General features: G+C 36.7%; 2 protein-coding genes and 1 long non-coding RNA gene across 4 annotated transcripts in view; 2 read left to right on the forward strand and 1 right to left on the reverse strand.

Moving 5' to 3' along the window:
- LOC103470718 (STAM-binding protein-like A) overlaps window positions 1-586 on the forward strand; it is a 385,599-nt gene extending 385,013 nt beyond the window's left edge. The window contains exon 9 of the mRNA XM_008419350.2: window positions 153-586. Within this exon, the coding sequence (XP_008417572.3) occupies window positions 153-209 (57 nt within the window). The 3' untranslated portion in view covers window positions 210-586. The remainder of the gene's footprint in view (window positions 1-152) is intronic.
- Window positions 587-3,228: 2,642 nt separating this feature from the next.
- ppil2 (peptidylprolyl isomerase (cyclophilin)-like 2) lies at window positions 3,229-26,020 on the forward strand. Its single transcript, XM_008419351.3, has 20 exons — window positions 3,229-3,402; window positions 3,574-3,623; window positions 4,162-4,207; window positions 4,546-4,608; window positions 5,559-5,610; window positions 5,989-6,040; window positions 6,621-6,712; window positions 7,011-7,100; window positions 7,190-7,265; window positions 8,081-8,241; window positions 11,387-11,462; window positions 13,459-13,565; window positions 15,538-15,627; window positions 18,275-18,308; window positions 21,659-21,776; window positions 22,688-22,744; window positions 23,712-23,784; window positions 24,821-24,883; window positions 24,954-25,096; window positions 25,794-26,020. Exons 1-20 carry the CDS (start codon window positions 3,371-3,373, stop codon window positions 25,894-25,896), a joined length of 1,578 nt encoding a protein of 525 aa, XP_008417573.1. The 5' UTR covers window positions 3,229-3,370; the 3' UTR covers window positions 25,897-26,020.
- Window positions 10,573-15,542, reverse strand: LOC145552880 (uncharacterized). 2 transcript variants are annotated; one of them, XR_014088995.1, is made up of 2 exons: window positions 15,151-15,542; window positions 10,573-11,674 (listed from the first exon to the last, which is right to left on the reverse strand). It is a non-coding gene; the product is annotated as an uncharacterized LOC145552880 (long non-coding RNA). The 2 variants fall into 2 exon arrangements; XR_014088994.1 differs by having other exon boundaries at window positions 10,573-14,986.
- Window positions 26,021-26,541: the final 521 nt, after the last annotated feature.

Genomic DNA, 26,541 nt, shown 5'->3' on the forward strand with positions numbered 1-26,541 from the left:
AAAAACCACCACATCCTTCCACAAAATCCTTTTTTTATCGAAGTTATCATTAAGCTAATTCATTTTTGTAATTCCAGTTCAATGTAAACGCAGTTAGTGCAGCAGGTCCGCTTGGTGGAGAGACTTCCTCTAAATGCATTTATCCTTTTCAGCACGCCGGACATGTGAACATCACGGACGACGCTGTGAGCATGATGGACCTGCGGTGATCTTCTGGTTCCACCCAAACACTTGAGGACTGTTTAACCGAACTGAACGTGTTTCACTGGAAGAAGCTGAAAACACTCGTTTTTTTTCCCCGGACGGTACTGAGAAAAGCGCCAGCCACGTTTACCGTTTATTTAGACTTCTTTTCTTCTCAAGAGGAACTGTGTTGAACATTCATATATTATTGCACTTTCCAAACAAGCAAACTACTATCAGACTCATGGACTTCTGAACCTCTTGTCTTTTCCATGCTTCTGTTTTTTTGTCCTTAACTTGTTCTCTGTTCTGCTTTCTTCTTTCAACATGTTTGTCAGTGACCGCTGACAGGTGAGATTTTGATTCTGCCTGACAGATAAAGTGCCAAGGATGTGAACATTCATACTTTGTTGAGTTTTTTTTGTTGTTGTTTTTTACCCCAACTGTTCCAAACTCTTTGGGTTTTTCTTCTGTTAGCTTTTGGAGTGATATTACTGATGAGATGCAAGCCAGCAGTAACTCAGGTACGCAGGCAGTGCTGCAGTTCCTGCCCGGTATTCAAGTTTCCCTTTATTCACCAAATGAAGAATTTGGTTTAAAATGTTATTCCGGTTTGTGACGGGAGCCATCTTTTTAATCATAATTTCTTCATTCCTTGTATTTGTTTTCGGAGAAAGGCGGGTAGTAGATTTACGATTTCTACTTGTCATCATAGGGTGGTGAGAATAAGCAATTGAGTGTGGGCGGCTGCTGTGAGGAAAAAAACAGATTTATTTTGTTTTTTGATTTTTTTTTGTCGCTCTTAAATGTGTCAGATCATCAAGAAAATATAAGTAAATCTGAAAACTAGTAAGTGATAATTTAATTAATTAAAGAATAAAAAGCTATCCAATGATTTGCTCCATTGGGAAAACTGTGGCTAAACAGCTTCCCCCGCCCTTTTTATAGGAGACTTATTATGCAAAATTCACTTTTTGTACTTCCATTAGTGTCAAAGCGCCAAATAAAAAAAAAAATTAATCTGCTTTCTGGCAATAATTTAATGTTTTGTTGGTGTTTGAGGCATTTCAAAAACCTTACAATACAGACGTCAGCTGTTGCTTAGCAACCCAAACCCAGCCCAGCCCGTTACCTAGCAACCCCAGCAGAGTTCCGCACAGTGGAGCACAAATTTTTCTGGACAATAATGTTGTTTCGAAGCCATTTTTAACTGGAAGACATTTTAAATATCCCAAATAAATAAAACGACAAAAACAGCCAAATGAATTATGAAGTCTCTGTAAACAAAATTGTCCTTCAAAAAAGGGGCTTGTTGAGACCAAAGCATTAGAAAGAAAGACTTTTGTAATCCAGTTTTTGATGGAGAGAAAAAGGTGATTAATAAATCAAATAGAAATTTATCATGTGATTAATTGATTTATTGCTTATTGCGACAGCCCTACTCATACAGTTTCACCACTGTATGTTTTGTGTAATGACTGCTGGAAAAGACAAGTGAATAAAATACAAAGTATGAGTTGAAGGGGCGGGGCCAGCAGCAGCTTATTTGCATAAAAGGGACAGCCCTAAAACAACAAATTCTGAAAGGAGCTCAAAATAGGTTGAACTGAGGAGGTGAAACGAATAATTTTCTACAAAAAATGGAATTTACATGTTTTGCACAGCCCATAAACATATCGTAACTTATTTAAAAAGAAGCCTAATGGGTTTTCTTTTAACACAACACTCAATTTCACAATTTTTGATTATTATTGTAGATATGATAATTAACTCGAATAGAGCTTCTCTGCTGGATAAAACATCTCAAAACTCAAAGCCATCGATGTACATAAGTCTGGAAAGGTTTACTAAGCAATTCCCAAGAGTTTGGGATCTGAGTGAACCAAAATGAGATTCGTAATCCACAAATGGAGAAAACATTCAGCAGTGGAGGAGCTTCGCAGGAGAGGTCTGTCAACCAAAGTTACTCCAAAACGCATCAAAGATTCAACCAGGTCACCAGAGCTCCATTTTACGTTCAGCAAAAAGAAAACATGAAGGTGAAGCGAATAATCCAAATCACAGCAGCAAGTCTACCTCTGAATGACTAATAAAAACAAAGCAAAGTGGCAAAAATAGTTGCTAGTTTCAAAATTTCATCAGAATTTTTTTTTTTACTTATTTTTTGTCAAATATTTAAATTTATTTATGATCTGTAACATTTAGATGTGACAAGAAGCAAAACAATAGAAATCTGATTTTTTTTCACACCACTGTATGTTACTAACGTGTTCATTGTCCACATTGTTTTTATTTGATTGTTCCTCTCTCTTGTAGCCATAACTATCAATTATATGCCAAGAAGAAAATAAACTTATAGATGAATTTGGTTGTTATCGCTGTTTTATTTAAAGAGGTTGTGGATTGAGTGTGAATGTTGCATCATTTGGGGGAGTTTAATAATGTGTTTGAGCAAAAATAATAATAAAATAAAATCTTTGCATGATGCTACCCTCTCCATTCTGTCCTGCTACAGAAGGCCACAGAATAACAATATAGACAATCATTGGGAAGAATCTTACTGGTTTTTTATAACTAATGTGCTCTATTGTTGCATAGGGAAGATTAATCTTGCCAAAACTGACAATTACTGAATAAATAAATGAGGAAATAACTACAACTTATATTATTTTTTCCTAATATATTTATCTATTTTCAATTATATTTTGTCATTAATTTATTTCCTAATATATTACCTCATTTATTTTCTGTTTTATTATTGATTTATTTTCATTATTATTATTAATATTCCCCAATTTAGTCATGTATTTATTTTCAGATGTATTTATTTAATTTTGGCTGACATGGCTCTCCGTAGTTACTATATTTGTTTATGGTATGCAGGAGATGTGAGAATCAGAGGAGAATATTGATCGTGGAGTGCTGGTTAACCGAGTTTTAATATCACATTATTTCAGTTAAAGTTGAAATCAGTTTTTGTAGAATAAAGATCCTTTTAAGAGACTTGTGATGAATGACTGATCCGGAAGATGGCGCTAATAAAGATGACTCAAAAATCAAAAAAGAAGAAGAAGAAGAACGACACCAAACAAGAAGTACAGAGAAGGCAAAGAGCTTGTATGATATACCGTTAAAGTTTTATATTTTTTATTGTATTTAATAGTTCAGACTTTTCCACACAGTAAAGATGGGGAAGCGACAGCACCAAAAAGACAAAATGTAAGATTAAAACCTTTACGACGTCATAAAAATACGTTTTACCTCCACCGCTAACAAGCTAGCATGCTAGCACACGTTAGCTGGTTTGTGGTGTTTCTTTAAATTAAAAGCTTTGTAAGTGTTTCTTCTTTATTTTTTTATTAACGTTTGTGTATTTTAACATTATTACAGGTACATCACATGTACAGAATACACCAATTTTTATGGAGGGAAACGAGCAGGTGACTTTCAACTTCGATAATCCTTTATTTTAGATAACAGCTGAGACTGTCTTGTTTGTCTTGATCGTGTTTTATGAAAGGCCTTTAAGTTGTCGATTTATTAGTGGTTTCATACGTCTTTGTTTTATAACATATGGAGATGGGTGTAAGTTTATTATGAGACTTCCGGAAATGGGAGAATGTGTAAGAAATAATGTAATTCATCTATATCTAGAGCAGAGGTGGGAAGAGCACCTAAATATTGTACTTAAATAAGAATAGCACTACTTGAACATCTCTTTCCTCATGTTAAAGTAAAAAGCAGACAAGGAGTTAGAAATTAACATAAGTCACTGCATAGTAACTGGAAAGAACATCAGGTTGATGATGTAAATATATTGTTGGAACTTGAAATATTTCTCAAAGGAACAGAGTTTTTGTTTGTGATAAATTTTTAAATTAAACAACAACTACAAAACCTGGACTTTAGCACAGCTTTGATATAACATGACTGAACCGATACGATGGTTGGATTTTCAGTTTTGGCTCTATTTTTCAGAAATCCCCCGATCAGACTTTAAACGGCTTCCGTTTGACCACTGCAGGTAAGAAGAAATCGCTTATCCTGCTGGAGGAAAAAAACTGTTTTTATTCTGTTCTTTGTTTCACTTGTTCTGCCTGTCGGTCTTTTTACTAATCCAATACTTTGATTATTATTTTTTATTAGTCTTAAAGATCCAAAATCTTGAGCTGTTGCATAAATTATAACATTCCTTTCTTTACCAAGAGGCTATGCAACTACCTGGAACATCCTCTAACATTTGTTTTTCTATGTTTTGTGAGACATTTGTTGACAGAAAACAATAAAAGGATGAATTTGTAGTTCTCCATTTAGTTTTTATTGAAATAACTCTATATTCTACCTTTTTTGGCTTTGTTTCAGCTTGTCCCTGCAGCCGTTTGAGTATCCCGTCTGCACTGAGGAGGGAGTCGTGTTTGACCTGCTGTGAGTAACTTGTACTGAATTTGAACTGGATAATTAATTATCACCCCTTTAAAAAGATGCAAGAATCTAACATACCGTACATTATCATTTCAATACAGTAACCTAATATTATATTGATAGATTTTGAATTTTCCAGTTTAGTTCTCAGTTGCTAAAAGAAATGACTGCCTGTGTCGTGTTTTATTTCTTCTGCAGGAAAACGGGAGTTGATTAGAAAGTAGACATTAAAATAAACCTAAAAACCCAGGAGAATTATTGAAGAATTAGATTTTAATGTGGTATTTTTCCCCAATGAATAATATGCTCAAATTAATTAAAGGTCTAACTTTTCTAAAAATGTCAGGGCAAAATTAACAGTAAAATCTATTATTTCAAGACTTTTGCGAGTGGATGAACTGATTCTCCTTTAGAAAACAGCTGTGTTGGTTTAGCTTTTACACGACTGTGATGAATATTTTGATAGATGAATTAAAACGGTTTTTGCACTTGCCTATAAATCTCAGGTCGCTTATAATGATGGCATGAGGATGCTGCTTACAGTGCCGTGATGGAGTAGAGCCAGTCAGATGTTTGTGAATGCCAGGGTACCCACCTGCGCTGCTGTGCTTCGAAACATTATGACCAGATGTATGTGTAGATTAACAGACTCTGCAAACAGCATCATTCAGACTTTGACCTGTTCAAAGCTCAGTGAGGTTCTTCTCCAGTTGGTGGAATCACTGGTGGATTAGTTTATGTCAGTTATTGATTATTTCATTATATATATATTTTTTTCTTCTTCTTTTTTATTGTTCTTGTTTTGTCTGTTTATGGACCATAATTGTGTCTAAATAAAGAGGATTGATTGATTGATTGATTGATTGATTTGTAATAAAACAGCAGACTGTTATAACAAATGTGTATTTTTGCATTTACTTTCTTTCTCTGCTTTCTTCTCTTCTCTTTTTTAGGAGCATCATTCCGTGGATTAAGAAGTACGCAACTAATCCGATCTCTGGAGAAGTAAGAAAATGTATTTTTCAAATACTGGTTGTGTTAACTGGGACTTTTAGGAAGATATTTAAGAATTGGGTCAATATTTTAACATTTGGGTTTCATGTTTGCTTTTATGTATAAAAGATGAAAACACGGGAGTGAAGCACAAAGTGACTGTTTAGATGAACATTTACTCATTAAGACACTGAGTGTTTTCATAAGTAAACCAACTTTCTTTAGAGAGAGACCTTTAGAAATAACATTAGACATGTAAACATTTAGGAACTGAGTTTTTATGGAGCATTCTGTATTTTCCACATGTTCTGTTCTATGTGTATATTTAAATTTCCAGAGCTCATTTTTGAAGCCCTAAGCCTTTTTTTAGTTGCTGTTGTTGTTTTGCAGAAACTGGAAGCAAAGTCTCTTATTAAGCTCAACTTCGCCAAGAACAACGACGGTAAATTATTATTTTTCTCTTAAATTAATAACAAATGTGAGCATTTCCTTCATGTGATTTTAGCTTACGATGTCACAGAGAGAGAAGTTGGAAGAGAGGCAGGAGGGATTTATGAAATCCATTTTTATTTCTCTGGCTTCCACTTTTTCCTTCCTAAATAAATTTATGAACCCAAAGTGAGGTGCGAATGAGAAATGATTCAGTTAAGTTAGTATTTCATGTTTAGAGATTGTTGACCAGCTGTTACAAACATAAAATGCTGCCGTAAACACAAAACACTGAATGTTTTTGAAAAATGTTTAAAAGGACTTTCCTGTCCTTTCTTTTAATGTGCAAATGCAAAATAGTGTTTTGCATATTTGACTTTGTTTTTGTAAAATAAACATGCTTTAGAGTTGTTGTTTTTTGTTTGGCTCTAATTATTTGACCGTCCCATGCATCCTGACGCATCCAGACAATTGAGTGTTGATAAAATGTTCACTGCTGCGTTGCTGCTGCTGATCCCGATGATAAATGATCGTATGTAGAGTAAGTCTTCCTTCAACCAACTGTTTATTTAATGTTTTTGTTGTTGTTGCAGGAAAGTATCACTGCCCCGTTCTGTACAACGTCTTCACAAATAACTCCCACATTGTTGCCAACAAGGTCACTGGAAATGTGTTTTCCTACGAGGTTCGTGACTTTTGCTCTGCATCCTCACTGAAAATAGTTTTCAGACACAAACTGATGACATGATAAAGACACGATGTTGATTTTGGTTTCAATTTTAAACCAAACAGGATCAGAAATCAATCTAATTACAAAATACTACCGTATGTCGCAAGGTTTTGTGTACTGGATGTTTCTTTTTTTCTTTAGTGACAATAAAACTAATAAAATTCAAGACATTTTACTAATAATCAAACCAATCACCAACAGAACATAAAATGGATATTTCGCTTTAATTTTAATTAATTCTGTTTCCCTTCAGGCTGTTGAGCAACTGAACATCAAGACCAAAAGTTATAAAGACCTGCTGACTGATGAACCCTTTACTAGAAAGGACATCATAATGCTGCAGGTTGGTGGCGGACTCATTTCTTTAGTTTATTTAAGTTTTTATTCTGGAAAACTGGTGACGATTCTGATGTTTTTGTTTCGTCTTTGAAGGACCCCACCAACCTGGATAAGTTCAACGTGTCCAGCTTTTTCCACGTGAAGAACAACCTTAAGGTGCTCGATCCAGGTTGGTGACTGACAAATCGTTTCTCATCAGAGGTCGTTGGAGTAGATGAAAATTTTACCCACTGCTACTCCCCTACTTCAACGCCTCTGCACGGCTTTCTAACCATACAACCAGGCAGATGTGTAATAAGGTGCAGCAAAAGCAAATGAGGTGGATTAGCACCTGTGATGGTGACGTCACAGATATTTTACTGTGGAATATTTTCTCTGCTGCTCTGAATTTGAGCTGTTAGCATGTTAGCATGTCCTACAGCAACAGACTTCAGTCAGAGGCCTCTTCTGATTCACTGCAAGACTGACTGCTACTGCCATAAATTGGCCTGTCATAAAAAACAACTTCTGCTGAACGATAAATTATCCCAGAAGTTATTGCAATAAACAATAATATTTTAGTTTTAAGACCATTTTAAAGTAGTATAACAGTAATAACAATGTGAGAACACGTTCTCAAAGAACTGAAAGACATTTTAAATATCCAAAATAAATAAAAACAACGGAAACGATAAATAAAATGAATTATGAAGTTTCTGTAAACAAAACTATCCTTCAAAAAAAAAAAAGGCTTGTTGAGACCAAACCACCAAACTGAAGAGTTTAATCATCCAGTTTTTGGTAGAAAGAAAAGATTAAAGCAATAAATCATATCAATGTGATTAATTGGTTAATTGCTTTTCCAACAGGATTAGTTGCGCTCATCTCTGTGTGCAGTTGGGGGAATTAAACTGTCTCAGAAAACGTGACTCTCACCTATAAATCTGTGTGAAAAGTGCTGCATTTCTGAGCCGTTTCCTGGATTCTGTCCCTGCTCCTGTTTAGATGAGGAAAAGGCCAAACAGGATCCAGCGTACCACCTGAAGAGCACCAACCTGGAAACCAGAGAGACCTTGGCGGAGCTCTACAAAGAGTACAAAGGGGATCAGCTGCTGGCCTCCACCATGAAGGAGCCCGAAGCCAAGAAGACAGACAAAATAAACGCTGTGAGTAAACACAAAGGCTGGACTCTGAGGTAAACTGAAGGAACCAAAACTCTCCCAGGAGTCGTTAAAAAATATCCCGCTCAGGAGTGAACTCTGCTGCAGAGACTTTCTGGACAAACATGACCTTTTCTATGTTATTTATGTTCAGTAGTCTCACAGATTTCTGTCATATTTTAGGAGTTGTCTTTTCAGGACATGTAATGTTTACTTTGTACACAAGAGGGAGACAAACGGTTTGTTATGCAGTGAATTTAAAAGGTGCAAAGAGACAAATGACTGTTTAGTCACTGGAAAATATGTAAAGTTAAGTGAAGGTGTGCGGTTGTGTTTTGTAAAACGGATAGTGTTCTTCATACTTTATCACTTGGTTCCTTTGTACATTTGTGATTTTAGTGATCATATCCTAGATCAGGGGTGTCAAACTCCAGTCCTGGAGGGCCGGTGTCCTGCAACTTTTAGAAGTGCCTCTGCTGCACCACACCTGAATAGAATAATTAGGTCATTAGCAAGGCTCTGGAGAACTGAGGAGGTAATTAAGCCATTTGATTCAGGTGTTTTGTACCTGTGGCACATCTAAAAACTGCAGGACAGCGGCCCTTCAGGACTGGAGTTTGACACCCTTGTCCTAGATTAACCTGAAATAAGACCACTTTTGTAATCGCATACAGCTGAGAATAATCAGAAACAGTTGGCCCTCGTTTCTCTGCTGCTGCCTCTTCATCAAACGTTTTCTTCAAGCCGGAGCGTCTTTGTGCGCTCGCTGTCTGCGGTGGTTTATATTTGGGGGTGACAAGTTGATGGTCTCTGAGAAAACAGCGAATATAGGTCAGATTTATGAAAAGCAAGGTGAAGTCTCAGCCTTCAGAAGAATTGGAGCAGAATATTGCTTTGGCTTTTCAGATGCAATTATACCTTTTGAGCTTTTATCTCTAGTGAGCCATCCTGTTGATTTAAGCAACTTCTTCACTCTTACATAATTGTTTATTCAGCAGATCTGATATAATCTCAGTAGCTGGGCTCACTAATTTAAAGATTAAATAAATCTGAGCTTAGGTGAGGTTTAGAGTTTGGCTTACGTCTTGCACGAACGGCGGAGCCTGGCATTAAACCTGTTTATTCACCTGGCAGGCTGCATCTGAAGGAGGTTTGCTGCACTGCAGAAAGCAACCCGTCAAGCTGCAGAGCAAAGTTTAGATCCTGCCGACCTGAGTCATTATTACTTACATTAATTTTCTAATATGTTTTGATTGTATTTTGTTAGTTTTAAACTGACATTTGCAAGTTTTCTAATGGAAAGATGGATTTATTTATTTTTTTTAGAAAACCTGAAGAGGTTCTTTTTTAACCTGAAAATGTTGATGTACAGAAATATTTAAATTAAGTTTATTTCACAACAAATTTGATCTTTATAAAAGTCCAGTTCAATAATTTTCCAATTGTGGGTGCAATAAATATCATCTTTCCTAAAAATACAATTTTCTTAAATAATCCTAAGTTTTTTTAAATAACCATTTTTTCATCTTAATTTTTTCTTATGTTTTCTTAAATTTTAAAATATTTTCTAAGATGATCTTCAGTGATCTCATCTTAAATAATATTTTCTTAAATTATCTTAGATTTTCTTCTTAAATTATCTTATTTTTAAATATTTTCTAAGATGATGTTCAGTGATCTCATCTTAAATTGTTTTCTTAAATTATCTAACTTAAACATACGTTATCTTAAATGATATTTTCTTAAATTATCTTAGATTTTCTTCTTAAATTATCTTGAATACAGATTTAATTCAAATTAATTCAGCATCTTAACCTGATCTCAGGTTTTATACGTCACAAGTGGATAAAATGTAAAGTCGGGCTTGGAAGTTATTTAAATAAAAACATGGATGAACATGACTGAAAGTTGGGCAGAAATGTATATAAACCATTCATCCCTCCAGAGGGGGTAAATTTATTGTTTTTGGCTTTTTTCATGACACAACTACAGAAAAATTGTAACAGGTTTTCTTCCTTTAATCATAATTAAATATTTGATTTGAGGCCATTTTACTCTTGAAATGTTTGTTGTGAGTTTGTCCTCAGCACTGATGCACTTCAGAGTCAAAGTAGGTTTAAGGCCTAATAAAGTTGACATGAGGTGACGTCATTGCTTGTGTTTCACAATGACGTTACTGTGCGCTGGTGCGCCACCAAGTGGCGGAAGGCGACATGACATAAACACTGCAAGCAGCTCAGAAATGATGGAGCTGCAGTTCACTGAAATATGCAAACAGTAGATGATTTTGTTAAAAAGGCAAGACAGAAACTCAAATAAATGAATAAAACATAAATATGAGTTTAAATGAACAATTTATAAATGGATGTTTGTTTCTGTGGAGAGCAGAAAGTAGTCGGGGTCGTAACAGGAAGGTCACAGGCTGTAACGAGGCCTGTCACAATAACAAATGTTACTGGACGATAAATTAACCCAGAAGTTATTAGAATAAACGATAATGTTGTTATTTTGAGACCATTTTCAGGTATTATAATGGTAACGGCATAGTGATGGAAGAACACATTCTCAAAGATCTGCAACTGGACGACATCTTAAATATGTTCAAAATTAATAAAAGAAACAACAGATACATTGAATTATAAAGTCTCTGTAAACAAAATTATCCTTCAAAAAAAAAAAAAAGGGGCTAATTGAGATTTTCATAAACTCTTTTCCCAGTTTCTCTGGGAAGTTTCAGGAATGTCATTGGAAGCCAACAGCTTTTATTTTATGATAAAATTTGTTTATATTGTGTATTTCAACAGGGATGAGTTCTAACTACGCTGAATTATTTGCCACAAGCTCAGGTGTGATACTCAGAAAGTCAATGCAGCTGTGTGACATTTAGACTGGAGGGGAAAAAATCAGAAGTTGAGGATTTTTACCCCAAAATTAAATTTCTAGTTACTTACAAAACTCTTTTCGTTTACAGCTAAAACCATATTTTATTCTACATGTAGCTTCTCTCTCTCTGCCGACTCTGTATCCGACTAAAATCGGCCGATACGTTAAGCCAGATATATCTTTGCATTTCTAATATCAACATTTTAAACCACAATTTAAAAGTGACCAGGTGATTTTAAATGTTTCCCTCCATCTTGTCGTCCTCCAGGCCCATTACTCCACAGGCCGGGTCTCCGCCTCCTTCACCTCCACCGCCATGACTCCGGCAACGACGCACGAAGCAGGCAAGCGGTGAAAACGAGCCTCCTCTTGTTTCGGTTCCTTCATCCAAACGCAGCGGCTCGGTCGTGTTGTCGCCTCTGCAGCTCGTTTAGCGTTTCTCAGCGGCGGCACGGGAGAGACGCGCCGTTACGCAACACGCAGCGGTCCGGGTTTCTGGATCCGCTGACCCAGTTCACCAAGAACCACAGAGACGGAAGAGAGGAAGGTTTGACTTCTAGGGAAATGCAGAAACAAAATAACTCTATGAATAAAGTTTTATTTGAATGAGACTGTGGAGATTAGAGTCGGATTGAGATTAGCAGATTTAATTCCTCAATCTTTAATCTACATAAAGGAATTTAAAGGTTTCCTAAAACATCAACATGAAAACGTCCATCCATGATTTAAACGTAATTTCTCCTCCCTCTCTCTCTTTCTGAGCCTTTTATTCTTTTATCTTCTGACTGAAACTGACCACACCTGTGATTCACCGTTACCTTTGCTGCGTGACGGTCGTCATAGAAACGTCCCGGCAACGCAGGAGCTTTTTCAGTTCTGAATCATATCTGCTTGGTTAAAAATGTCATGCCACGTTTTGAAAAATCTGAATCGGCAGCAGAAATCTGAAAGGAGGGAGGAAGGCAGCGGCACCAATCACAGCGGCAGAGCCTGTCGCTTCGAAATGATGCCGCAGCGCTCGATCTCACTCTGATAAATAGACAGGCGAGCGCTCCAGACGGGCGCAGAGGGGTCATCAATCGAAATCAGGGTTTCAAATGACAGTTCAGGCTGTCGGAAACACACAGCGTCTCTGAGAAAAACTGAAACTCGCCTCTGTTTCCAACAGGAGTGGATGGAGAAGGTCAGAAACTTTTCAGGAAATGTTTCGGAAAAGCCAAAAACGCCTCAAGCGAGTGCATGAATTATACATTTTTTTTGTGAAATTGAGGAAGTTGTTTTGAATTTTACCACTTATATCAATCTTTTCTAATGGGATATTTTAAAAAAAGTTGATAGTAACACAATTAGAGAAACAGCTAAACTAAAAGCAGAGGAAAAGGAACAGCAATAAATCAGTTAATCACATGATAAATTAAAATGAGCTCAATAATTTCCAGTTGTATAATTTTTTCTGTTTTGTGTGTACACATGCATATTTAAGCATAAATGTGCATCAGCCTGTTCCTTTATTAGTAAATAATTTGTAAAGTAGTATTTTTCTTTTTGCAATGTCGTTAATTTACCAAAATAAAGTGAATCTGAGACGTCGACTAAAGAAAGAAAATGGAGCATGGCAGCTGACTGCAGCTGCGTTTCCATTACAAATGAGCGCAAAAACTTTGTCAATATTCCACTAATGTAATAAATAAAAACACTATTTTATTAATTGTTGTGTTTTTATTAAATTGAAAAACACAATTAAAATAATTCTTCAATAAGTTTGCTTACATGATAAATCATTAAACTTCATCATCCTCCAACTACTTCCTGTCGTCTTCTTCCTCGTAGTTTCCTCCAGTAGTAACAACCGGTTGTTGATTGTGTGATGCGACAAAAGTGTTTCCATTGCAGTTTTTTGAAATAAACTATTTTTTATATGTCCAAAAAAAAAACCTCATCCCAACGCAAAAAGCTTTTCAAAAAACATGTTTTTTTTTTTGTTATGTTCAAACTTGCTCTGTTTCCTTGTAGCAGATTTATTGTTGTGATTCCAATTTGCACAATTTTCTGGAGCTCCTGGCTTCATCCAGTAGAGACTCTGCTATGGACCTGAAAAACTTTCTGTTGCAAAGAAAATATTTAGTTTCTTTAGTTTTTTCTTATTAACTGCTTTCACTCAGCTAATGAGAAAAAACTGAGGGAAAGCAAAGTTGATGACATTTTAATTTGCCAGTGCAGAGTAGAGCGGAAATAAAATCCGCGGAAATCGGCTGTAGCTGCTGTCGTGTGTTTGCTCTCACTTTGGTTATAAATGACTTCAGGCTTAGTTTAAATATTCCTACTGTGTTGTTTCTGCAGATGCAATTGCAGACGACATGGTGCGTTACCAGTACGTGAAGAAAAAAGGCTACGTCCGTCTGCACACAAACAAGGGAGACCTGAACCTGGAGTTGCACTGTGATAAGGTGAAGACGCATTTTATTTTTTATTTATTATATGTCACAACACAAAATAAAGACTTGCATATAGACTGTGCAAAATACAGATGTGTATTTTGTGTCAAATACAAAATGCCGTCTGTCTTTTTCATGCCCATTGCTGTAATTACAGCCCACTGTAAGTGCAGCCATTTTGTTCTGCAGATAGTAATTAGTTCACTATTTGCATGCAATTTCTTTTGTTCTCTTTTTCACCGTCTAAATCTGACCTGGATGTCGCACATTGTCTTTCTATAAACTTAAGATTTGTGGTTATATTATTGTTTATCGGGCTGTACAGTGGCGCAGTTGGTAGAGCTGTTGCCTTGCAGCAAGAAGGTTCTGGGTTCGATTCCCGGCCCCGGTCTTTCTACATGGAGTCTCCATGTTCTCCCTGTGCATGGTGGGTTTTCTCCAGGTACTCCGGTTTCCTCCCACAGTCCAAAAACATGTCTGTCAGGTTAATTGGTCTGTCTAAATTGCCCCTAGGTGTGAGTGTGTGTGTGCATGGTTGTGTGTCTCTGTGTTGCCCTGCGACAGACTGGCGACCTGTCCAGGTGACCCCGCCTCTCGCCCGGTACGCTAGCTGGAGAGGAACCAGCAACCCTCCCGACCCCACTGAGGGACAAGGGTGTAAGAAAATGGATGGATGGATTATTGTTTATCGCGATAACTTCTGGGAGCAAACTTGGTTATCCTGACAGACCTGTCACTAGCAAACGTCACAGAGGGATTTATTTTGATGTAGATGAAAAAATACTTGGGAAACCTTTCCACTCATTCAGAGAGTAAAAATGGGTCGGATGGGACCAGAGCATCTGACGGTTCTCGGAAACCACCATCAGTCGCTTCTAAAAGGCAACACTGCTAGTTCCTCACACAGACAGCGAAGCAGAGGAGTCTTCCTCAAGGTTGTTGGTATTAATAACCGTAGACTCGCTCGGCGTCAGAGTGGAAGCCGCGCCTCGTGTTCGGAGAACAAACGCTGCATCGTTTCTGTCTGCGTCTGTCATGATTTAAGCGAGAGCCTGGAGGCCTTTCTAGCCCTGCCTCAGTGCTCCAGACATCTCTTTGTGTTTTGTACACCAGCAGAGCTCAGCTTTTCACGCAGACATGTGAAGCTGCCTCAGGCGCCGCATAAACTCATCTTCATCCTAAACTGTACATGTCGTCCTCCTGGCTTTGGGTCACCTGTTTTTATTTAATCAAAATACGGCACTTGGCAGAAGTTTTAGGATGTTTTCACGCCTGATAGTCCTGTAGATTCAGTTTGATTGGGAACCAAAATCACAACATTTGTTACATTTTCAGCTGCTGCGGTTCTCTTTCACGCTGCTCTGTCAAACCATCCAAACTAATTGAAAAACCTGTTCCCCTCCTTACCTGTGGTGGCGCTGCACCAAGAACTGCTGAAGGAAGCGACACAAAGAAGACATGAGTGCAACTTCCTTCTTCATGAAATGGAAAGATTGTTGTGGTTGAAAGATTTCTCTTTTGTCTGGTTAACCACCACGAGCCATTTCGCCATTTCTTACTATCAGTAAACTCAAATGCTTGTTTTGGTTTTATTTACCCAGAATGCTCTGCACTGTAGTCCACTTCCTGCTTTTGGAGCAGCGGTCTCCGGTCCACTTAGTGTTCACATTTGCTTTCGAACCTCACCAGAGTTCACTTCAACCGAACCGAGACCTACGTTTGTCAAAAATAAATAGCTACAGTTTATGGTTTATCAATATTAGCCTTCCAAGTATTCAGATCTCAACTTAAGAGCAATGAGTCTGTCGGTATATATATAAAAAAATGTGATAAAATGTTTTTGTTTTACCCTCTTTGTTCTTTTTAAATGGCAGATTTCATTTAGAGTTCTTAAAATAACAAACATTATGAAACAGCTGCTTTTAACGGTCAGTTCAGGTTGATAAATCCTGTAAATTTCACTTATGGACATTTTTTCTTCCAGGTGCCCAAAGCTGGGGAGAATTTCATCCGTCTGTGTAAAAAAAGCTACTATGATGGGACGATCTTCCACAGGTCCATCCGCAACTTCATGGTAAGAAGAACCTGGTTTCTCTTTTACCGCGTCATAAAGCGGTATTTCACACAATCCATCAGGATTATTTTTTAATTTAAAACATGTTTAATGATTTCTGCTTGGGACTGCACAATATCAGGAAAATGTTTCCTGGTGTTTTAGCTACAAATTATATATTTTTTGGGTTATCACAGTTTCAGGACACTTTTTCTTTCTTTATTATTACATATTGTCTTGACCACTCTTTATAAACTTTGGCATTTCAGCATTCGAAATCATCATAAAACATACCTGCCTTGATTCTTTCATGCATGTTTGAGAAAGCTGTTTGTCTCCATGGCAACCACTCAGCTGTGAAAAACGCCTTGTTGGACCTAGCCCCGCCTTCATGACGCAGCTCCTCATTAACTTCTAGTTTCCTAGTTAATGAGATTCCCCTCACAGAGCAGACTCCTTCAGACTAGCCAGCAGCAATTAGCAAACGCCTGGTGGATCTGACCATCTGCCGAGGTCGTTATAGGAGCTACTTCTCATTGCAACGCTGGTAAAAATGTTGTCAAAGGGTCAATAGAAGAAGAGCCATGATATGATGACTTCCTGAAGGCGGAGCTTCAGGAAGAGCAGGAGTTTCTTAAAGAAACAGAGGCCCAATTTCAAGTTGTCAAATGTTTTTTTTTTAACTCGTATTTGATATATACAGCATTTCTATACATTTCTATAGCTGAAGGTAAAGGTAAAATACGTGATGCTGCCCCTTTAAACATGTTCTATGTTTGTAATGCTTGGCTTTACCCCCAGTCTCCAGTAGGTAACCTTTGACCTGAAACAGAGAGGTTTTCACCCGCATTCAGCGTTTGGTTTTGATATATTTTTGTGTTTTGTTGATTAGCATCGCTTTTTGTTTTGCTCATTCTTCATCTGAAGCTTCTCAACAGAAACCCAGAATGAGATTTTCTCTGATCAGCTGCTCAAAGCTGCCGCTCCCATAATTCAAATGTCTCTCAAGTGGACATCTGGTCTTTAGAGGACCCTTGTCTTTTTCTTTGTGCGGTTTTCAGTCGCACCGCCGATTGTTTATTCATGAGTTCAGATCATGTTGTAGTAAACTCAAGACTGATTGTTTCTACTGAAACAACAGTAGATGGGAATTTTTATGTGTACCAAGCTGTTTCTTTTGGGGTATTTGACCATTTTAATTCAAAATTTAAGTGTGAAAAAAGCAGAAGTTGACCAAATCTATAACAGAGAAAATACCTTTTCACTGACCTGAGCTGGTAAATGTGTTGAACAGTGGCTGTACCGTGACACAGCAGCCTCGGAAATCGTCTCTTTAGTTCATCTGAGATCCTTATTTTAAAAGGTAGATGGCGCTGTTCTCAACAGCTGGTTGCAGAAACCTTTGAAGTTCATTCTTAATACCTTTAATTACAAAGTTTGGCCTTCAGTCAAAAAAAAATAAAAGGCTAAGGATGCAACGATATAAAAACATGAGCCGGTATTAGAGCTGGACAATAAATATCCCGATAGACACGTGATCAATATCAACAGATGATGCAGCTGATAAAATATTCAATGTATAGAATATTTACTGAACTCCGATCTAGAACTGCACAGCATTCTGGGAGATGTAGGCAGAATAAAGACTTTAGCTTCTCAACCTCTAAGCAAGGCTGTTGGTAATTTAATTTAATTTCCCTTTGGGATCAAAAAAGTATTTTTGAATTTGATTCAACTAACTCACTCACCCTTTGGTTACCTAGCAACAAGCATGTTCTGCCCCCCCCTCCCATCTGTGGTTACCTAGCAACAATCTGTTGAGTAACTGGCGCAGCAGCAGTTTACGGTTTCTCCACTTTGCCTGATGAATGCCTAAAAGCAAGAAGCAGATAAAACTGTGGATGAAACGGGGAAGGTCTCGCCACCAGTTTTGCTGTATTTCAGAAATTCAAAACAAAAAACTGATCAATAATTGTCAGTATCGGCTGATACGAAATGCATTTACATGTTTTTCAGTCATGTTGTCGAACCCCAGCCGGTATCTGATGCTCATCCTGCGGTTGTATTTTTACTCTGTTTTGAACGAAAGCAGTTTCGTCATGTTGTTTTGAGGTTTTTTTGTAATTTCCACGACAGTTTTAGTCACGACATCGTCCTGTTAAAACCTCATTAAGGCTCATTTCTAGTGCCAGAATTGCAAACAGCTCCGTGCTGCCTCATCTGTAGCGTAGAAATAAACACACAACAGTAAATATTATTGAAACCATTGCAGCACATGTGGCCAATAACTCCTGGTTCTGTCAAACAAAAAGTCTAGGGGAAAAAACCACAGAGCGCTAGAAGCTCTCATAGGAAGGTAGACAAAGAACAATGGAGGCCTTTTCAGTGGAAACGCGCCGCTCTGCTATTAATGATTACATGGAACATGACTGCAGGTCAGAAGGGGGGAAAAAAGAGTTTGTTGGTTTCTGAAACCCTGGAAAGGAAGATTATAGAAGCCAAAGCAGGTTTAAAGGAAGATTTATAATTGCAGATTAATGCTAGCAGCTGTTTGATTAGCTTGCAACGCTAATAGAGTTAAGCCTGTCGCAATAAGCAATTAATCAATTAATCGTATGATAAAGTAAACTTGATAATTTCCATTCTGATGATGTCTCTGTGTTTCCAGATTCAGGGAGGGGACCCCACCGGTACAGGCACAGGTAAGATGATCTCTCTTCTCCCAAACTAAAATTCAAAGTTACGTAACTTGTCTGCTCAATAATTAACCGTTTCTTTTTTTGGGGGGGGAGAGCTTTGCGTCAACGCGGCCGTGTCAAGCCAAGTGTTTTCTAAAAATAAGCTCTGTGAACGGACGTGGGAGTGCATTAAAGAAGTAACAGATGATGTGACCGCAGCGCAGGGGGAGCGACCCGTCATTGGGCGTGTGGCGTAATTTTCCTGCTCTTAAAGCAGCCGCTCAAAACGCCGCCGAGTGTAATCGACTGCTGGACCACATGCCGCTCCGACACTGTGAGCTCTGTGGCAGATTTATGAAGGTGCAGAATTTCTGGCCTGTGGGTAAAACTCTCCTCGTCGCCTGCGCTGAACAATATGTGCTCACAGCCCAACAACACGGCTTTTCCCGGCTCGTTAACGGACCAATGACAGGCCCTGCTGTGGACTTTGGCACGGACATACTGTTCCTTTATGGATGTTAGCATAGACCTCACTTATTCTCTTGTTTTCTTAAACTAAAGATGTCTTCTGTGAACTTTGTAGAGATCTCCAGAAGTCATTTGACGCCCGTTGATGGCGGAATAGTTGTGGTATTGTTGGACTTCTGTTTGGCAAGCGGCTGACCTTTGAGTTTCTGTCCCACCCAGAGCTGTTGAGTGATTTATTTCAGGTGTTGGGCTTTTCATTTTGGGCTGCTGGTTTCTCTCCACTCACATACACCAGGCCTGGTGGACTCCTGTGAAAAATGTTTGATATTTTTCCCCAAAATTCAACCTATTTATTAAAATTCTGAGGTTAAACTGAAACTTTGAGTTTTTTCTTGCAAATTTTCAACCTTTCAACTTCTTTGTTTAAAAACTGTTTATCTTTTTTTTAACATATTAGAGATGCATTAAGCTTTGTTGAATAAGTTGGGATAGGTATGGCTTTGTATAAAATATGCTAAAAAAAACAGAAATATTCTCGAAAAAAACAAGGCAGTCTTTGAGAGAGAAGTCGAAAATTTTAAACTTTTGAAATTCAGAAATTTCCACTTTTTTCTAGAAAATTTTTTAAATCTCAAAATTTCTGAATATTTGATCTATCAAAGATTTTTTTTCTAGACAATTTCTGAAATTAATCTCAACATATATATGTTTTGCAAATCTCTGGCTTCAAACTCAGAAATTTCCAAGTTTTTTTTTTTTTTTTCAGAAAACTTCAGAGCTTTATCTCAAAATTAAGTGTTTTTTTTCCTTGCAAATTTTTGACTTTTACATCTTAGAAATTTCAATGATTTTTTTCTAGAACTTTTCTGAAATTAATCTCAAAATTTCTGAGTTTTCATTCCAGCTAAATGGACTATTTACACTCGGAATTTTGTTCTTTCTAGCAAATTTCTGAAATTAATCTCAAAGTTTGCGTGGTTTCTTTTTGCAGATTTTTGACTTTTCAAACCTTTCTTTTTCTAGAAAATGTTAGTTTTATCCTCTAAAATGGCTCTAAAACGACATCGTAGTTTTATAAATAAAGCTCGTCCACCCTCGGGGTGTCACGTCTGGATTTGTGGGATGATCAGAGTCATTTGGAGAGAGTAAAGGAAGATTCTGTTTGACTGTTTAACCGTTTATATTTTATTCCCTCTCCTTCGTTTACGGCGCTGTCACAGTCTGTTAAAATGTCAGCTTGTTGATTAATTATGCAGGAAGGTCACCAGCCTGATGACTGCTGAAGTCTCCCAGCACTTGTTTATGTGTTTGTGCTGCTGCAGACATAAACAGAGCGCGTATGGATATCGTGGCTGTATATTCACGTGTCGGCTGATTGCTTGTGCTCCATCTGGAGGGACGACACCTCAGGGAAACGGATCCCTTCCCCGGTCGGGAGCCAGATCTCCTGCAGCGCCTGTTCCTGCACACCCATCACGGCGACCCGTAATAACGGAGTCAGCCTGGATAAAGATTTACAGCTGGAGGCTCAACACGAGTCTGTAGGCAACAGCAAGCGACGTTTTTATTGTCTAAAAACAGAAGATCACCTCTTACTTCTCTGCAGGTGTAACAAATGGGGCAAATTATTACCAGGATATTGTTTCTGCAGGACAGAAAATTTAAACGGCTTGAACTTTAGCACCTGAGTCACTAAAATTATAACTGTTGGGATTGGGATTACAAATCTGTCTTTGCAGACTTTTATATCTGAAGATTCATGTTCCAATTTTCAAAGTTTCAACACATTTTCTTCCACTTCATTCCAAATTTTTTGTACATCTAAGCAGTTTTGTATCTAAACAGCATATTTATTGGATTCATTGTAGTAAATTTCTGCTAAAAGTAATCGGATTAGTTTCAGAAATTTTCTAGAAAAGTCTTGGATATTTCAGTTCGAAAAGTCAAAAAGTAGCTAGAAAAAGCTCAGGTTTTGAGATTAATCTGAAATTTTCTAGAAAAGAGTTAAATTTCTCAGTTTGAAAAGTCAAACATTTGTGAAAAAAACCTGAAATTTTTAGATTAATATAAAAATGTTTCTAGGAAAAAACAAACATTTCTGAGCTTGAAAAGTCAATGTGGTAGAAAAATCTCAGAAATGTTGCAGAAATACTTGGAAATTTCTGTCTGAAAGGTGAACATTTTGCAAAAAAAAAAAAAAGGAATTTTGACATTAATTTAATTTTTTCTCAAATAAACTTGGAACATTTTTGAGTTTCAAAAGTTGGAAAATTTTCTGTTAAAAAGTGCGACCCAGGGTTCACCTGAAAACGTGCATCTTGAAGTGAACTCTGCTGCTGTTCAAATGGATAATGTGAACTTCAAGCGGACCAGAGCCCGCTCCAAAACCAGGAAACAGACCACAGCACAGGGCATTCTGGGTAACTGCAACCAAAACAAACGCTAGCTAGCGCTAGCGGCAGAAATTTCTCATTGTGTTTTACCAAAGACAAAAGAGAAATCCTACAGCCGCTAAAATCTGACACCATTTTGTTTATATTTTGTGAAAAAGGAAGTGGCATTCAGTGCGTTCTTCAGAGGCTTCCATGTTGTTTTTGTCAATTGTTCTTGTTGCAGCGCCCCCGCAGGTGAGGAGGGGAACAGGTTTTGACAATGCTGTGTGAAATCAAACCACAGCAGCTGAAAATGCAACAGATGTTGCAAATTTGTCCCCAAACCGAACCGAGTCTACTGGGTGTGAAAATCACACAGATGTTTCTGCTTTCAGGCAAACGTCATTATTCCGTTATTGAACCGTTTAGCTCAACTTTGTTCCTGACCTACAGGGGGCGTTTTATCAGCTCTGCTGTAAGAACCAAATAAAACTGGTTTGTTTCCAAATCTCAGGTCATGTTTTTGTCCTTCAGGTGGCGAGTCGTTCTGGGGGAAACCCTTCAAAGACGAGTTTCGGCCCAACTTGTCCCACACGGGCCGGGGAGTTCTGAGCATGGCCAACTCCGGCCCAAACACCAACAAATCCCAGTTGTAAGAAATCGTGTCTAAGAACTAAATGCCTCGTTTCCACTGAAGGAAATATTTCATCTTTTAGCACATAAACATCCAATTATTATCAACTTTGAAACGGCTGAGTTTATTTCGGACATAACTTAATAAAGTCATGATATTTTCAGATTAAAGTTTAAATAATACATGAATAAAGTTGTACAAGAATAACTCTTAATGTGAGAATAAATGTTGAGAGAAACTCAATATTTTAAAAAGTTGTCGGCGAGAATAACGTAATACTGCCAGAATAAAATATTAGTAGAATGAAGTAATTTTATAACTCCTGCACAAAATATTAAGAATGAAAAATGAAAATAGTTTTTTACATAATTTGAAAACTTTCTTCCTGTAAAAAGTGTCTTTAGTTTCCTGATATTATGACTTTAATCTCGTAATTAAGCAAAAATGTTCAGTTTTTCTCTCCCATCTCTCAGAAGGATGATTGGAAAAAAGCTGCTTTTATAATTTCTTATTTTATTATAGTTTAAAAAAAAGAAAACAATAAAAAAAATAAATTGAAATTTGATTTGATTTGAGAAAAAGTGGGAATGAATGATTAATAAGCTTTAATTTTTCTACGTCTGAATTTGTTAAACCTCATTTAGAGAAGATTGAGTCGCTGGACAAGAAACAACTTTTTCATGTTTAAAGTTTTGTCAAAGTTTTAAACAGTTTTCTGAGCTGTTCATTCAGAAATTATGATTGAGTTTTCTTATATTAAAATATTTCTTATTTGCTAGATCAGAAATTGGATGTTTTCACTTTAAAATAATATAGAAACTTGTTGCATTTGACCCAACATATCCAATATAATTAAGATTATCAATGATCATCTGAAACAAATAATTGTCTTGTTTTAATTCTGTTTTTACGTTTATTTTCTTCCTCAGCTTCATCACGTTTCGGTCGTGCGCGTACCTCGACGGGAAGCACACGGTGTTTGGAAGGTGCGTTTCTGTCTTATGACTCTAAACTCTTATTTTTATGTCCGTTTCCCAGGTTTTAGCTGAGTCGCTCTTTTTGTTTCTGGCTCAAATTTCTGCTCGGTTTTCTTTCCATAAGCAGATTATCTCTAATTTAATTTATTTCCATCAACGTCTCAAAGTGTTTTTGAAACGATCTGCAGTTTCGTGTCAAAGTGGGAGATTAAAGCTTGAGTCGATTCGCTAAACCAGAATATTTTTCTTTGTTCTACTATGGATTTCTTTAACAATTTCAGTAGAGAAAATTCTTGTTCAATGGTTATGTTTAGGCCTGTCGCAACAACATACGTGTAAGACAAAACCAGAAATGGTGTCGAGACCTTTCGCAGTAAACCATAAATTAGCTGCATCATGAATGAAAACAAGTTCAGTAATTTCTACTTGCATGATTTATCGTTTTTCTGTTTCTACCTGATGCTTTGGTCTCATGTAACTACAGAAAAAAGGAAAAATAAAGAAAAAATAGTTCAAAATATAGACAAAAAAAGAAAAATACAGAAAAAAACAAATATATATTCTATATTCTCTATATATAGAATATAGAGAAAAAAGAGAAACTACTGCAAAAAATTTTTTTGAATATAGGAAAAATTAAGAAAAAGAATATGGTCGTACATGAAATTATAAAAATAAAAAAGCAGGCCTAAAGCTTGTAACCAAAGCTGTATAGATATGAAAAAACAGATTCTTGGTATAAATTGTGTCCTCTAGCTGAACCTTCTAGCTGAAAAGTCACTTCCTGTGTGAGCAGGAAGTAGAACGTAAATTGCCTCACCTTGTGTCGTCTTCAGAGTCGGCTGATAACCTCACTGGGATTCAGCCTCTGATTCTACTGGTTAAACTGGGAAATGCTGCAGAACATTAACGGTTGTTGTTACTTTCCTGTAGAGAGAAAACGGATTTAACAGATTCATTTTGTTTTTGTTTCCAGGGTTGTTGGTGGGTTTGAGACGCTCACAGCCATGGAGAATGTGGAGTGTGATACCAAAACAGACAAACCGAAGGTGCAAATTTATTATTTTATAAATTATTTTAGTGAGGGGAATCGATTAACTGCAAAGTCTTTAGTGAATTACCCACATTTTAATCAAAAACCACTGATGTATAAATAAAATAAGCAACATTTTCAATCCTAAAACCCATTTGGCTGCTAAATATATAAAATTAGCTCAAATTGTTTAAAGGTGCTACTATATTCTTTCGAATTCAGGTTTTTCCTTTAGAAATATGGGCTGCCATTGCTAACATTAGCATTAGCCACGTGTTTAGCATTGAGATTTCAGGCTTGAGTAGCTTCGTTGATATGCTAACTGCTTTTAGCACAACCTGAACACAACAACAGTCTTTTTTATCGTCCAATCAGATCGTTTAAATCAGAAATAAACCCCCTGTGAGACGAGAGAAGCGGTTTTGTCCTCCATTGCTGCTGTTTGAGGAAGTTGCCTGTGCGTCAGATTTATGGGCGTACCAGAAACGCATTGCAAAGGTTCCGGTTCTGGACTTTTACATGGGAAAACAGAAAAATGTGGTTAATTTTGTTACATTTATCTTAACATGATAAAATCAACATATTGGGGCCAGACTTTTCGTCATACTTTATTCTTGTACGAGTTTTATTGTATTATATGTATTTTGTTTTTTCCCTGTATTATTATGAGTTTATTTTCATATTACGATTTTTTCCTCAAATTGACACGACTATTATCTCACAATATTGTACGGCTTTGTTCCCGTAACATTACAACTTTATGATCATATAACGATTTTTTTTCCTCTATAAACAGACCTTGTAACATTACAAGTTTATTTTTGCATTATTACAACTTTTTTTTTCTGTATTATTTCGACTTACTGTTGTAAAACCTTTTTCTCAAAGTTTTGTTTTTCCTCAAATTTTTAACTTTTTTCCTAAAATCTGCTTGTTTTGGGGTTTTTTCTGGTATTTCTCCGCTGTGTGACCTGTGGCTGACCTGCTCGTCCAGAGAAAGATGTATATTTAATTTCCAGATATCAGACGGTTTCTGTTGTTTCCGTTTGCAGTCGGAGATCAAGCTGATCAGCACCACCGTGTTCGTGGATCCGTACGAAGAGGCCGACGCTCAGGTTCGACTCTTTTCTTGGAGTAAATAAAATCACACTGATTACAAATAAAGGAACTGAATTTTCCGCTCAGATTGCGGCGGAGAGAGAAAAGGAGCTGCAGAAACAGGAAGAGGAGAAGCAGCAGACCAACATGGCGCTGAAGAAGGCCAAGGAGGATCAGGCGCCAAAAACCTTTAAGGAAGGCGTGGGGAAATACATCAACCCGGCCGCGGCGTGAGCACACACACACACACACACACACACACACATATATATATATAATACACACACATACTTTTTCTGTATTTTCTTTTTATTTACTTGTTTTCTTTCTTTTCATCTATCCCTTATTTTCTTTCTTTACCTCTTTTCTCTCCATCTTTCACTGTTTGTTTCCCTTTTACTTTTTTCTGCCCCTTTCTTTCCTTGTTTTCTTTATTTCTATCCCTCTTTTTTCTTTCCTTCTTTTACTTTCTTTTCCCTCTCCTTTGTTCTTTCTTGTTTTCTATATTCCTTCCATACTTTTTTCTAAATCTTTTTCTTTCTATTCTTTATTTCTGTCCCCTTTTTGTTTTTTTTCTTTTTTTCTTTTTTCATTTGTTTTTGTCCTTTCTTTCTGTCTTCCGTTCTTTTGGTTACTTTCTTTTGTTTATTTCTTATTTTTTGTCTGTTTTTCTTTCCTTCTTTCTTTCACTTACTCAGTTACTTAGTTACTTACTACTTTGTTGTTTAATTCTGAACTGTTAAATGTTTATTAAAATAAACATAAAATCTAAACATTGATTCGATATAAACAGATGTAAACACACCCAGTGTGACATCTCTCCTGCTGATAGTTGGACCAACTCGCTGCTTTAATTTCAGACAATTTGCTGGTTAAAAAGTTTTTAAACATCTAAAGTATTTCTTCTTTTTTTCCGTTATTTTCCAGAAAACGTCCGGCTGCCGGAGACGAGGGCGGCCCGTCCACCAGCGGACAAACGGCCAAAAAGTCCAAAGGAAAGACGAGTTTTGGAGATTTCAGCTCCTGGTAGCGCCGACGCTTCCAGCATTCTGTAAATAACAAATCAAAGGTCAAAGTTCAAATTTCCTCCCGTTTTTATTAAGTAGACTCCAGTGTCAAATATGCAATAAAGATGCTTTTTCATTACTGTTCTACCTTTGTGTTTACATTTGTTAACACGTGTTAATAAAATATCACTGAAACAATTAATCAGATTAACTTTAAGATATTTTTTAGATGCATCTTTTGCTGCAAATAAAAAAACATTCACTAAATGTGCATTTTAGGCAGTTGATTATTTTATAATTTAAAGAAGGAATTGAACTGTTTTCATTTTTTCATGTACTTTTGTTATTGTATAAACAATTTTAAACAATTTTTGTTTTATGTTTGGCTCTTATAAAAAGGAGGATGAATAAACTTTCTTCAATTGGATGTTAATTTTTGTGAAAAATATTAAAAACAGTTTTAATATGACAAAATAAATTTAATGAGAAGATAAATTTATGTAAAAATATGTTGCTGGTTCTTTTATTGTCGTTCTGTTGTGGAAATTCACAATTGATTAAAACTCATTAAATCTGTTTTTATTAAATCTATACTTAATATTAGCTGGCTCTTTATAAATTTTAGCCATGGTAAATGAAGGAGGAAAAATATCAAATGAGAATAGTCG

Source organism: Poecilia reticulata, chromosome 9 (genome assembly GCF_904066995.2).
Source record: "Poecilia reticulata chromosome 9, P_reticulata-male-v2, whole genome shotgun sequence".
In the NCBI taxonomy this organism is placed as follows: Eukaryota; Metazoa; Chordata; class Actinopteri; order Cyprinodontiformes; family Poeciliidae; genus Poecilia; species Poecilia reticulata.